The sequence below is a fragment of the Homarus americanus genome, unplaced genomic scaffold (genome assembly GCF_018991925.1).
Source record: "Homarus americanus isolate GMGI-L3 unplaced genomic scaffold, GMGI_Hamer_2.0 scaffold46197, whole genome shotgun sequence".
NCBI classification, from domain to species: domain Eukaryota; kingdom Metazoa; phylum Arthropoda; class Malacostraca; order Decapoda; family Nephropidae; genus Homarus; species Homarus americanus.
This window is the reverse complement of record NW_024723050.1, coordinates 3788548-3802177: the sequence shown is the minus strand read 5'-3', so window position 1 is coordinate 3802177 and position 13630 is coordinate 3788548. Positions and strand designations below refer to the sequence as shown.

At 41.4% G+C, this 13630-nt stretch overlaps 1 protein-coding gene across 1 annotated transcript; it reads right to left on the bottom strand.

Annotated features, from left to right (window-relative positions):
- Positions 1–4447: 4447 nt before the first annotated feature.
- LOC121863285 lies at positions 4448–13499 on the bottom strand. Its single transcript, XM_042361865.1, has 2 exons — positions 13388–13499; positions 4448–7118 (listed from the first exon to the last, which is right to left on the bottom strand). Exon 2 carries the CDS (start codon positions 6203–6205, stop codon positions 5384–5386), a length of 822 nt encoding a protein of 273 aa, XP_042217799.1. The 5' UTR covers positions 6206–7118; positions 13388–13499; the 3' UTR covers positions 4448–5383.
- Between the last annotated feature and the right edge of the window lie 131 nt (positions 13500–13630).

The window sequence follows — 13630 nt, the reverse complement described above, 5'->3', positions numbered from 1 at the left end:
AATTCACGTTGGAAAAAAAATCCTTATGAATCTGAAATAAAAAAGTAACCCTTTGTTGCTTCAATTAAAAAAAAAAGAAAATAGTAATTTTTGTTATGAAACCATACAGACCAATGCTCCTTTTTTTAAAACTAACATCATTAAGAAAATTAAAAATTTTTACATGTGGTTCAATAATAATGAATGTGACCATTGCAATAAAAAGAAAAAACATTGTCTTTGAATCAAATTGAAAATAGAAAATCTGCTCAAACTGATTTTCTATTATCAATTTGATTCTGAGATAAAAAAAAATATATTTTTATAGCAACTGAAATAGTCACATTAATTATTATTGAATCACATGTAAAATTTCCTTTTAAGACCATTTCTGGTGTGCAGTAAATTTACCAGACTAGTACAGTACTTTTCAAACTACAGGGTACTTCTAATATCCGTTTTAATTCTTCGGAAATGGCCGAAGATTCTTTTTACAGATGCATTTGAGTGTGGTAAGGATGATGCACAACCAACTGCTTTTGTGAGATGGGGAATTTTGACTCTCCTATTTCATTTTTCAACAAGAGTTGTTTTTTCCAGAATTGAGTAGCATCTTTCTCCTTTTTAAATTGACCATCTAAGCTTAACTGTCTCCACTCTATGGCTGCAACATGTTTTTCACATATTTTTCTCAATATAAGGTAGAGTTACAAATACAGCTGCTCCTCGACTTACGACGGGGTTAGGGACCCAAATCCAGGTCGTTAGTCGAAAATGCTTAAATAATATATAGAAAATCTAAAATGGGCGTCCCTTTTTCTTCTCAGCACCACAAAACTCTCACTTTTAAGCTTGCCTGCCAACCATTTTAAAGTGAATTACAAACAAAAATTTTGTCAGTACACAGAAAATCACTAACGTTTGGACTTGAAAATACGTAATTTGACAAAATTTTGACACGACACTGGCGGTCATATGTCCGGGTGGTCATAGGTCGAGTATGTCGTAAGTCGAGGAGTAGCTGTATTTTCCCTAGACTACTAGGTTTTTCTGTCAAACGCATTTTCTGGTTTGAAATTTTTTTAAATTTTTAAAGGAGCAGTTGTAAACCTTGACCTAGTTTGCACCACTAATTTAATTAAGAATGCCTGACAGCTTTGTTGATTCCCTCAATGTCACTACTAATGGTAGATTGTGAAAGTGTTTCGGTAGCATGAATACCAACATATACTTGCTTAATGGCCAATCTTAGATTGACATTATGAACGTCAATGGCAAAAGGGTCACAATCACTTACGTGTTTAAGACTGATGAAATCACTCATGATCTCACATAACAAATTTTTAACATGACCATGCAAATACTGAAGCTTAAGTTTGTCACTCTGAAACAATTTATTAAACTCATTTGTCCTATGCAACTGTACTTGCATAAATTGCAACTGAGCTTCAATGAATGGATTGTTCAGGTTATTGAGAATAATTTTCGTTACATATGACGGATCTCACCTTTCACTGATGATTGCTGTGAAATACAGCTTCAAAGCATCCCATTGTTCTAAAAGTCTACTTACACGTACTTCAAGGGACAACCATAGTGTCTGCTCAACACTCAAAAGTTTGTGAGGAGATATATCAAGGAAGTGTTGAAATTCTTCTTATTCATGCCTTCGTAAACTTGATCTACTAAAGTGAGAGTACAGTATACATTTCTACACAATAGTATACTGTACATTTCTACACAAATCTTCTTAAGAAGTTCAGAGTTTTAGGCATGCCTGTGATACACACAGATGGCACGTCATACTACCACTGTAAAGAACGTCCGAAATTCTGCATGGTCTCCCACGACTGACGACAATAATTTGTTTACAGAAATTCAGAGAAAACTAAAAATTTCTAAAAAATCTTATTTTTTTAATTCAACATTTTACCTCAAATTTATCCTATTTTGATAAAATAGAATAGAAATTTACCTCAGAATTACCTTAAATGTACCCAAATTACCTTAAACTAAGGTAATTACCTTAAAAGTGAGAGCCAACACAACCCTCTCTGGCAGATTGTTCCAGGAGTTCACAATTCTCACTCTGAAAAAGTTTGCCCCTCACTGTTTTCTGGACTTGTGGCTTCTCCAACCTTGAGCTGTGACCCCTCGTGGGGCAGGTGTCTGCCAGCTCCAGGTATATATATTCAACCGAGTAGTGCCCTCTGAGATGTTTATACAATTAAATTATGTTGCCCCTTGCCTGTCTGTAGTATAAGCTAGGCAGTTGCAGGCATTTTAATCTCTCTGGGTAGCTGAGGTTCTGTAGAGCAAGCACTAGTTTAGTGGCCCCTCCTTTGGACATTTTCAATCAATTGACAGTCTCAAGCAGATCTTGGGGACCAGGCGGGAAAGCACCTCAGTCTTGAAGGTCGTTACGAGGGATGGACCATCTAGATATCTGAATACTCTTCTTTTAAGGATTTTTACAAGGCGTTTCACAAAGTCCCACATGCACAACTAGCCTCTAAGAGCCAGGCACATTGCATCACATGCAAGATTTTGAAGTGGATTAACAGGTGGTTTGAAGACATGCAACAAAGAGTGGGAATAAATGGAGTACAATCTGAATAGATAAAGGTTCTCAGTGGAATACACCAAGGCTCTATCTTTGTACTCATCCTGTTTGTGATCAACATAAATGACATAGATTAAAACATATCAAGTCACATTGTCAAGTTTGCAGACAACACAAAGATATTTGGAAAGTAGCAAGTTAAAATGATGGTGCAACAGTGAAGAAAGACATGCATAAGTTGTTCAAATAGTCACAAGACTGACAATTGCATTAGAAAATGCAAGACCCAACATATAGGATACAACAACTCTTATCACAATTTTTGTATTTTGTTAATAACAATTTCCTGGATATCATCAATTAAGAGAAAGATCTAGGTATTATGATGGATCATTCAATGAAGACAGCACAACAAATGGGAGCATCAGTGAGAAAAGCAAACTGAAATTTGGGAATTATAAAGTGTACCTTCGAATACAAAGATAAGAAAATCTTTCAACTGTACAGATCTCAAGTATGCCCCAGTCTGGATCACTGTATACAGGCATGGATACCCTACCTCCACCTCCAGAATGACCTAGCATCCCTAAAAAGGTGCAACACAGAGTGAATAAGATTCCAGAACTATGTCATCTCGATTATCCTAGTAGACTGAGGGCCTTGGGACTAATAACCCTTCAGATAAGGCACAATACGGCAGATCTCTTTGAAACTTTAAAAAATCTTGAAAGGGATTGAAAACATAAACCCGAACCACTTCTTTGTAATGTCATGCTCCACCAAAACGAGGGGACTTAACTACAAGCATGCCAAGTTATCAATGTAGACATACTTTTTCACATAAGAGAGAGGGTGGTAGACCTATGGAATGGTCTACCAGCCCACGCTGGTATAGAAAATTAATCAAATGATGACAAACACATGTTAGATATGAAATATGACACAGGTGTAGCATAGGACATATGACAAAGTTGTAACTTAGGATATTTATTAAAAGATAATGCAAACATGTCGCATATGAATTATGACTAATGTAACTTGTATTGAAAACTAATTAAGTGATATGCACACATGTCACATATGAGGTATACTGTAACATGAGTTGTAAACAAGAATATTGTATGTAATGTTGCTTAACCACTAATTATACCCCCAAGTACAGTATAGAACATTAAATGATGATATAAATGTAACAGAGTTGTAACCTGTTTCTGCTAGTGTTTACTTTTACACTTATCAGTTATGTAGTAAATTTTCCTTATTTGTTTTTAGTTAAATATGTAAAAAAAAAAAAAGCTGTTTTTATTCTAAGAATCCTCAGTCTATACCAGTCACAGTCGAGGTGTCTGACAAAAGCATCTCAAGAGCCGATTCAACATCCTCTCTCTCATATACTCACACACAGTTTACATATTCCTCAAGCCAATATACAATCGTGGATAATCTTACAACTGGAGGGAATACATTTGTTTTGGTTGTTAGGAGGCATTTTTCAGCTGTTTCTGAGTTCACTTTTTACTGTATGTCGTGAAAAGATAACAAGAAGGCTTTGTAGTGTTAAAGTTATGATGTCTCGCACTCAGGATGGGTTGGAGAAGGGAAACTCTTAATGGCAGTTTTCTTATATAAATATATTCTATGCAAAACAGTCTGATGCTGGGAAGTTGCTGCGTGGTAGAGGAGTTGTTGTGCAGGAGCTTCTTTAGAGGAGGTGTTGTGTGTTGCAGGGCTCTAGGTAGAATGGACATCATGGCGAGGCTGGGAGCTTATATACACGTCCACCGGAAGTAAGCGTTGCCGATGTCGACCCCCCCCCCCGCGAGTCAGACGGCTAGGCTTGTCAGAGAAACTTCGTCGCGGGATCGGCTGATCAGCGACTAACGGCAGTGGCAGTTGTAGGGGAGAGTATCCACTACAATACTTCCCCTCCTCTCCGAGCGCTGCAGGACACCTGTTGTCGGCAGGGTTGTATCCAACATGTGAGACATAACGGGCGGGGGTGTGGACTACTCGGCCGCTACGGGTGACGACTCCGTCTAGGGACATGAGATCTGTGGGAGAAGCAGAGGGAGGAGGGTTGTGGAAAAGAGAAGGTTGAACAGGCAGCAGGTGCAAGGTCCTCAGTGGCGCCGGGTGGGGTGTCTGGGTCCATAGGTCCAGATGCAGGATCCTCATCAGGAGCAGGGTCCGTATCAGGAGCAGTAGGTACCTGAGGATGGAAAGAGGGTACGCAGAAATATTGTGGGCGAGGTGGTGCTGCAAGTGGCAATTGTGGGCAGACAGGCAAAGGAGGTGCGGGATGAATGTGTTCAGGGCGATAGGAAGGCTGGCGTGGGGCAGTAGCCTTGAATGCAGAAACTGCCTGTCGTAGTGTTTGCAGTAGGTCGTGACGGGCAGCAGGAGCGAAGTGGTCAAGGTCAGAAGTAAGGCGTGTGGTGTGCTGCTTGATAGTGTCGGTGACTGCGGCACGTGTACCCCGGATCGTGTGTGCTGTAGGCTCATGGATGAGGCAGAGGTTGCTTGGGTTGACAACGAGTTTGTGGAAGTGGAAGGTGAGGAAGTCGAACCCAAGGATGGGTTGAGAGACATCTGCCACCACGAAGGACCAGCGCAGAGTCTTAGGAAGACCAAGGTCTAAGGCGAGGATGTATGTGCCGTAGGAAGCGATGGGGGTCCCGTTGGCAGCGAACAAGTCGTAAGAGGGTTGCTTTGATGTGTCTTGCGGCGAGGGAGGGATGATGCTGACTGATGTCCCTGTGTCAACGAGGAACTTCCTGCCTGAGATGCGGTCGGTGATATGCAGCAGTGAAATGCCTGAAGTGACGGAGGTTGTGGCGTCTATCAATCCCGTCGATGTTGTTTCCTTGTGTAGTTGCAGGGAGCCTCACAGTGTCTAGCGTTAGCACCAAAACGTTGATGGTACCAACAGAAGGAAGGTACACTGTGCTGGGGGCTGGCGGCGGCGTTTAAGGCAGGAAGGGGATGTCGGTGTCGGTAGGACACAGTGCGTGGGGCAGGGGCAGGATCAGCAGCAGGATTGATGGAGTAGAGCTGCTCGATGGTGTCCATCCTGCGGTGCAGAGACTGTAGCAGGTCCCTCGTGTCTTGTGTAGTGTTACTTGTCCAGGGAGCGTTGATCTGATCGACAACATTGGAAGAAAGTGACGGTGAGACCGCTGAGTTGTTCGCGGCAGCATGGTCCACAGTTTGGCATTGACGGAATACTCTGTCTGCCGTGGCTGCATAGGTTGCCGAGGTAGTAGAGAAGTCCAATGCCGAGAGGATGACACGAACTTCTACAGGGAGCTTCTGAGTGTGAAGCTCGTGCAGGATACTGTCAGGAAGCCTGTCTCTGTGGCAAGAGTTCAGTCTCTGCATCTCGTCCCAGAGACGTCCAGGTGTTGAGTTGCCGAGGGACAAGTCGGATAGGTCTTGCAGGATATTGGTGTCAGGCCGCTGGTATCGCCTCTCGAGAGCATCTCGTAGAGCTGCGAATTTGTCGTCAGTTGGAGGGTTGGTGATGACTTCTGCTACTTGTGTGGCGACTTCTGTGGGCAGCAGGGAACAGACCAGGGCAACGTACTTCTGTTTGTCTGTAGCTGTTGAGCTGCAGTCTTCAATGTTGTGATTGAAGACTGGGAGAGTGATCCGTTTCTCCTCCATCCTGTGTGAGTGCGTCACTACGGGGTCACTATTTGTAGTGTTAACGTTATGATGTCTCGCACTGAGGATGGGTTGGAGACGGGAAACTCTTAATGGCAGTTTTCTTATATAAATATATTATATACAAAACAGTCTGGTGCTGGGAAGTTGCTGCGTGGTAGAGGAGTTGTTGTGCAGGAGCTTCCTTAGAGGAGGTGTTGTGTGTTGCAGGGCTCTAGGTAGAATGGACTTCACGGCGAGGCTGGGAGCTTATATACACGTCCACCGGGAGTAAGCGTCGCCAGTGTCGACCCCCCCCCCCCACGATTCTAGATGGCTAGGCTTATCAGAGAAACTTGATGAGAGTCTAGACAGCTAGGCTTGTCAGAGAAACTTCGTCGCGGGATCGGCTAACGGCAGTGGCAGTTGAAGGGGAGAGTATCCACTACAGCTTCAAGATGTTGTGGTTTAATGACTTGGTGATGAAATGTTCGGTTCAGACTGGTGTCCGAGATCTCGTCCAAAATTATTCCAAGCTTCCCACTCGACGGCACATCTGAGATGATAAGCTCTACAACGAAATTTGACACGATCTCTAATAATTCAGTATGGATATCTGGTGATGTCCATTGATAATGCACCTGAAGATGACTGCAATTTTCCTTGGAGCCAAAGGAGGTCCTTGCACCTGATTTGTAATAATTCTAAAAAGTTATCTCTATTCGTGTCTGAAATTTCTCCAATTTTTTATCTTTTTTCATCATGTCCTCTAAGTGCAATGTTTTGTTGAGCTGTAAAGATGAGGGATTCGATGATTACACAAAGATACTTGCGATTGTTGAGGATTTGTTCTTTATGAACTGTTTCTAATTCATGGAGAACAGCTGATATTTTGCTAGTGTTGTGGCAAACAGGAATGACTGAATTACAGTATCTGAAATAACACAAACATTGACCATTAATTATTTAGGTCAAAACTTTGATTTGGAACACAAAAAGTGGATAATAACTTGAAGTTGTGAGTAATAATATGATGTTCACACAAACTTATGGTACATAATTAATGAAGTATAATATTGCTTTACTTCAACATGTAAATACACGACTACTCTAAATTGAGTCTTCTATGTCTATTACAGAACTCAAAATGGCCAAATGTGAAAATGAAGAATTTCGGCATTACCTATACTTAGAAATTAAACTTAACGAAGAATAATCAAACATAAAGAATTAAATCTAACCTAATGCATTGTCAGGAAAATAGAAAAAAGTAGTCAGGATTGGAAAGAAAGTCCTAAATCAAGCATTCAAAAAACACGAAATATCTTTTGGCGGCTAATATTGATGACTGACCCACCGACGAGTTATTTGTTTTGGTGTTTATTTTCTCAATCTATTTTCATCAGTGAGTTCTATGATAATAATTTATCATGCAAATGCTTCGTTTGGTAGATAATAAGGCATTTAAAGTGTGCACTGCTCTGTCTTCTTGATGGTAATGTGGCACTTGTTAAGTTATGCTAGGTTTTGTTAAGGTAAGATAAGGTTAGGTGAGGTTAAGTTAGTTTAAGGTTAAGTTAGGTTTAGGTTAAGTTAGGTTGGGTTATTAAAAAAAAAATGTACAAACTACTACAGTGTCCTCTATAAAACACAGTGAAATTGTGGCACTTATGGTTTTATTAGGTTGGGTTAAGTTAGGTTAGCTTGGAGAAGGACGTGCCCCTAAGTGCTCGTGTTAGTGACCAGAGGAAATGGCCGCCATGGATCGTTGTGTTGTGGGGGAAGAGGGGCGGAGTGTGAGGAAAGACGACCCCCTGGCCACTCTGTTAAGTCAGCTGGAGCAGTTGAGGAGAGAGATAGACGCTCTAAAGGGGGAGAACGAAGCCCTCAGGACTGACCTCCTTCAGGTAGTGCGAAGGAGGAGCAGGCGTGGAGAGTGGTTGTTTCCAATGGGACTAGGGTCAGACTCAGGAAAGCTGACCAGGGTGTGGAGTATAGTAACCCCTACCAAGTGTTGGAGGAAGCTGGTGAGGAAGAGAAGAGGCAGGACGATGTGGTGCCAGGAGAGAAAAGGGCAGTTCAATGTAAGGGCGGAAACAATCTTTCTGCTCGTTACCGCTGCTTACTCGCTCGTTTGCTGGCGCGATCCCCACTTGGGGGGTTGGACGGAGGTGTGAACGGCGCTGCTACCAGTGTCACCGGCTCAGATCCTACTCGGCTGTCAGTACAGTCACTACCTCCCCCGCTGTTCGTCAAATTCTGGCTGTGATCTCATCAAAGGCTCGGGACTCGTGGGCTGTGTCCCCAGACCTTCACCTTATCGACTGTCAATCCTCTGTACCCCATACCACGACCGTCAGTTCATCTCCTCCGTCTGTGCCCCGGTGTTCTTCTGATATCAAGACATCGGCCGCTGTCGCTCGCGTGAGGACCCTCCCCCTGAGAGTGGATCATTGCGTTCCAGAACCTTTCCCAGGGCCGCTGCCGGAGGAAATATCTGTTCATTGTTTGATTCTTTTGTTGTTTGATTCCTTTAATTGCTGATTCCCATTCATTGTTTGATTCTATCAGTTGTTGACTCCCATTAATTGTTGATTCCATAAATTGTTTGATTTCATTAATTGTCTGATTCCATTAATTGCTGACTCCCATTAATTGTTTGCTTCCCTTAATTGTTTGACTCCATTAACTGTTGACTGCATTAATTGTTTGACTCCCGTAATTGTTATTTGATGTTTGTTGAGTGGTGTCAGAGTTTTGTGTAACATTATTATAGTAAAGAGATGTCAATCTCAAACGGTTGTCTGTTATTCCTCAGAAAACCATGGTCCTTGACTTTCCTTTTTTAAGATCCTGATTAGTCTGGTAAGGGATTTCTATCCCTAAGTCCCAGGCCTTTACATTCAAACCCTGCCCAGTAGTAAGGTCGTGGTAGTTGGGGACAGCCTGGTGAAGTTTTTAGATAGGACTTTTTGTGCAGGAGATAGGAAACGTAGGACTAGGGTGTGTTTTCCTGGGGCTGGGACAGGGCATGTAGCTGAGAGGATAGATAGGGTTTTGTCAGGGGAGGGTATCAAACCAGTAGTGTGTCTTAGTGTGGGAGGTAACGACATAGGAAAGATTTGAGGAACTTTTCAAGAGGTATAGGGAGGCGCTGGGGAAGGTTAGAGATAGGGGAGGGATCCCGATAGTATGTGGTGTCTTGCCTAGAAGGGGAGTTGGTCGTGAATGGCTGTCCAGGGCAATTGCTATAAATTGACGACTGGAAAAGCATTGTGCAAACAATGGTTGGGCATTCATTGATAACTGGCAACCATTCTATGGCAACGACTACCTGTACAGTCGTGACGGAGTACACTTGCCTCGTGTGGGGGTAAAGACGTTGTCTGCATCCCTGGAGCGTGAAATTGTCACTCCAAAGGAGGGATTTCGCCAGTAGAGAGAGGTCGGGGTAAGTGGAAGTCAAAAAACAAGCAGGTCCTGGGAAGTAAAATTGGTTACTCAGGACAAGGGGTAAAACAGGACCAGGGAAGGGTAGGTTTAAATGTATACTATAAAAAACAGTAGGAGTGTTAAAAATAAAATAGAATTGCTGAAAGCGGTTGTATGTACTGAGTAAGTAGATGTCATAGCAATCACCGAAACTTGGATGAATCTGGCGAGCAAAAACTTTTTATCGGAGTACCACATAAAGGGTACAACCTTTTTCACAAGGACAGGGAAGGTAGGAAGGGGGGAGGGGTAGCACTCTTCGTCAGGGATACATTAAAATGTATTAATAATTCAATAAAGGGTGAAATAGGAACCGAGTCTGTATGGGTAGAAATTACGGAAGGAAGAGAAAACTAATTAATGGGATAGAAGCAGCTCAGCCCATATAGCAGGAAATGAGTAGGGCAGCAAAATACAACAACCTATGCATTATGGGGGATTTCAACTTCAGAAGTATTGACTGGGACAACATTGTAGGTGACTATGAATCTGAAGACTTCCTAGATGCAGTACAGGAAAATTTTTTGAAACAACTAATTACAGAACCTACTAGAGGTGACAATATATTAGACCTAGTATTAACAAATAAAGAAAATATTATCAGAGATATCACAGTAGGGGAAGAACTAGGGAACAGTGATCACAGAGAAATCAGTTTCACCCTAAATTGGGAAACGAAAAACAATGACAATATGGTCAGAGACCCAAACTTTCGATTGGCGGATTAATTATCAGGGGTTAAGAAGGTACCTAGGTGAGGTCGCCTGGGAACAGTCAGGTCAGTCCCCAGTAGGAACGGGTGAGGTCACTGGTGACACAACAATTGATCATGACAATAATACCTGGTATATTCACTGGTATACTACAAGAACAAAATATACCATACAGAAAAATTAGGTAAAATAAGAACGAGCCAAGGTGGACGACCAGAAAACTTGAACATGACATAGGAATAAAGAAAGGAATATATAAGAAATTAAAGGGAGGGGAGGAGCAGCTCAGAAATAGGTATAATGAACTATCTAGGAATGTTAAGAAAAATATAAGGAAGGCAAAGAGGTACTACGAAATCAGGATAGCAAGAGAATCCAAGGTGAGTCCCAAGGGATTTTTCCAGGTATATAGGACAAAGGTCAAGGACAAAGTTGGGCCTTTAAAATCAGAGAGAGAAGTGATCGATGACGGTGAGGAAATAAACAAAGCATTAAACAGCTACTTCTTATCAGTTTTCACAGAAGAAATTCACGAGGAAATTCCAGAGGTGGAACTGATATTTAGGGGAAATGAAGAAGAGAAATTAAAGAATATCACTATCAGAAAAGAGGATGTTCTTAAGAGGATAAATAAATTAAAGAAGACAAAATCCCCAGGGTCTGATGAAATTTTCCCTCGAGTTTTGAAAGAGTGTAAGGAACAGATTAGCAGACCCCTCGTAAATTTATTTACAAAATCATTAGACACGGGAGTAGTGCCAGACTTGTGGAAACAGGTACTGTATATGTAGTACCCATATTCAAAAAGGGAGACAGAGCATCAGCGTCAAATTATCGGCCGATTAGTTTGACGTCAGTCGTGGGGAAATTTCTTGAATCAATTAAAGCAAATAGCATCCAATCGCATTTAGAGAAAAACAAATTAATCTATGACTCTCAACAAAGGGAAAATCTTCTCTAACAAATCTGCTGACTTTTTTAGGAAAGTCTTTGAGGTAGTAGATAATGACAAAAATACGATGTTATTTACTTAGACTTTAGCAAACCGTTTGACAGAGTACCGCATCAGAGGCTTCTGAGAAAAGTTAAGGCTCATGGTATCGAGGGGAAAGTTTTAAATTGGATAAAATCATGGCTCACCGATAGAACACAGAGGGTCAGCGTAGATGGTGTTAAATCTGAGTGGGGCTGTGTAACCAGTGGGGTTCCCCAGGGGTCAGTACTGGGCCCACTCTTGTTCATAATCTACATAAACGATCTAGATACTGGGATCAGCAGTGACATAAGCAAGTTTGCGGATGACACCAAAATAGGGCGGCAGATTAATTCAGGGTAGGATGCAAATGCACTACAGGAGGATTTAAATAAACTGCAGGAATGGTCAGAAAAATGACAAATGAAATTCAACACCAGCAAGTGCAGCATACTTAATGTTGGAAGAACAAATACTGTCAATGTATACAGCCTTAACAACATCAACCTAGAGAAGTCGACTTGTGAAAGAGATTTAGGGGTACTTGTAAGCCCGGACCTGCGGCCTAGAAAACATTGCGTTAATGTTCAAAATAAGGCAAACAGAGTATTAGATTTTATATCTAGAAGTGTAAGTAATAAGAGTGCAGAGGTCTTATTGCTACTATATCTTGCACTAGTCAGGCCGCACCTCGATTATGCGGTTCAGTTCTGGTGCCCTTATTATAGAATGGATATCAATTCACTAGAGTCGGTGCAGCGAAGAATGACGACAATGATTCCGGGACTTAGAAACCTTCCATATCAAGATAGGTTAAAGAAACTAAACTTGCATTCCCTAGAAAGAGGAAGAGTGCGGGAAGATGTGATAAAAGTATTTAGGTGGGTGAAAGGAATCAATAAAGGAGATATAGATAAAGTTCTTATAATATCAGAGCAGGATAGGACTTGTAGCAATGGATTTAAGTTGGATAAGTTTAGGTTTAGGAAGGAGATACAGTGCTGGATTAACCATGAGGCACTTGAGGCACTGGCCTCAGGCCCCCCGACTCTAAGGGGCCCCCCAAATCCAAACATTCTCGAAGTTGAAGCATATAAATATGAACTTCGTTCAATGATGTCCTAGCAACGTCTCAATTTTCTGTCTCTTATGAACGCTGAATGTGTTATTTTGCAGAAGCTTAATATTGATGAAATCATTGATAAATTTTGGTTTATTTTGTTCTTGCTATATATATACACCTTGAGGGTAGGGGGCCCCAAGTTGATCTGTGCCTCAGGCCCATATTAAGCTTAATCCGGCCTTGGGGAGATAGGAAGGAACTGGTTCACAAATAGGGTGGTGGATGAGTGGAACAAACTTAGCAACTTTGTAGTAAATACTGGAATGCTGGAAAGTTTTAAAAGGAGGCTAGATAAGTTTATGGATGATAGAGTGTGGTAGTAACTCTCAACAGGGGGTCCGACTAATTACCCAAATGTAGCCGCAGTGAAGTCAAATAATGGTCCTACATGAATAAATCGGACTGCCAATCACTTCTCGACTGGTATTTGGTGTCACGAAGTCACAAAAAATTGGTAAACTTAATTTAATCTGAGTTAATAGATCGAGTGCATGTACCTAACCTAACCTAACACAACTCAGATTAAATTAAGTTTACCAATTTTTTGTGACTTCGTGACACCAAATACCAGTCGAGAAGTGATTGGCAGTCCCATTTATTCATGTAGGACCATTATTTGACTTCATTGCGGCTACATTTGGGTAATTAGTCGGACCTCTGGAAAGACAGGAGCTGCCATGCACAGGTCAATTGGCCTGTTGCTACTCCTATTTTCATATGGTCTTGTTATTAAAAAAATTACACACAGTACTACAGTGCCTTCTATAAAACACAGTGAAATTGCTGCGTTTTTATAATCGTTTATTATAAATAACCGCCGGAGGGTCAGTCGTCAATAACTACCAAATCACTAATGAGTTAAGATATTCTGCCCAAAGAGTACCAATCAAACCTTCACATACCGTTTTTTACTAAGAAACCTCGAATAATTTACTGGTTCACATAGTTGTTCATGATAGACTCAACACTAGAGCTTCACGTTTCCCGCCATGTGCTCTCAGTGATCACCTCCAGGACACACACGTTAATAGTCCCTCATAAAAGAATCATTCTCTAATTCATATTTATTCATATTAGAAAATAAATTATATATATTATTCTAAAAATATACGTTTCACCTTTTTTTCTATTTCGTGAAGGTATAT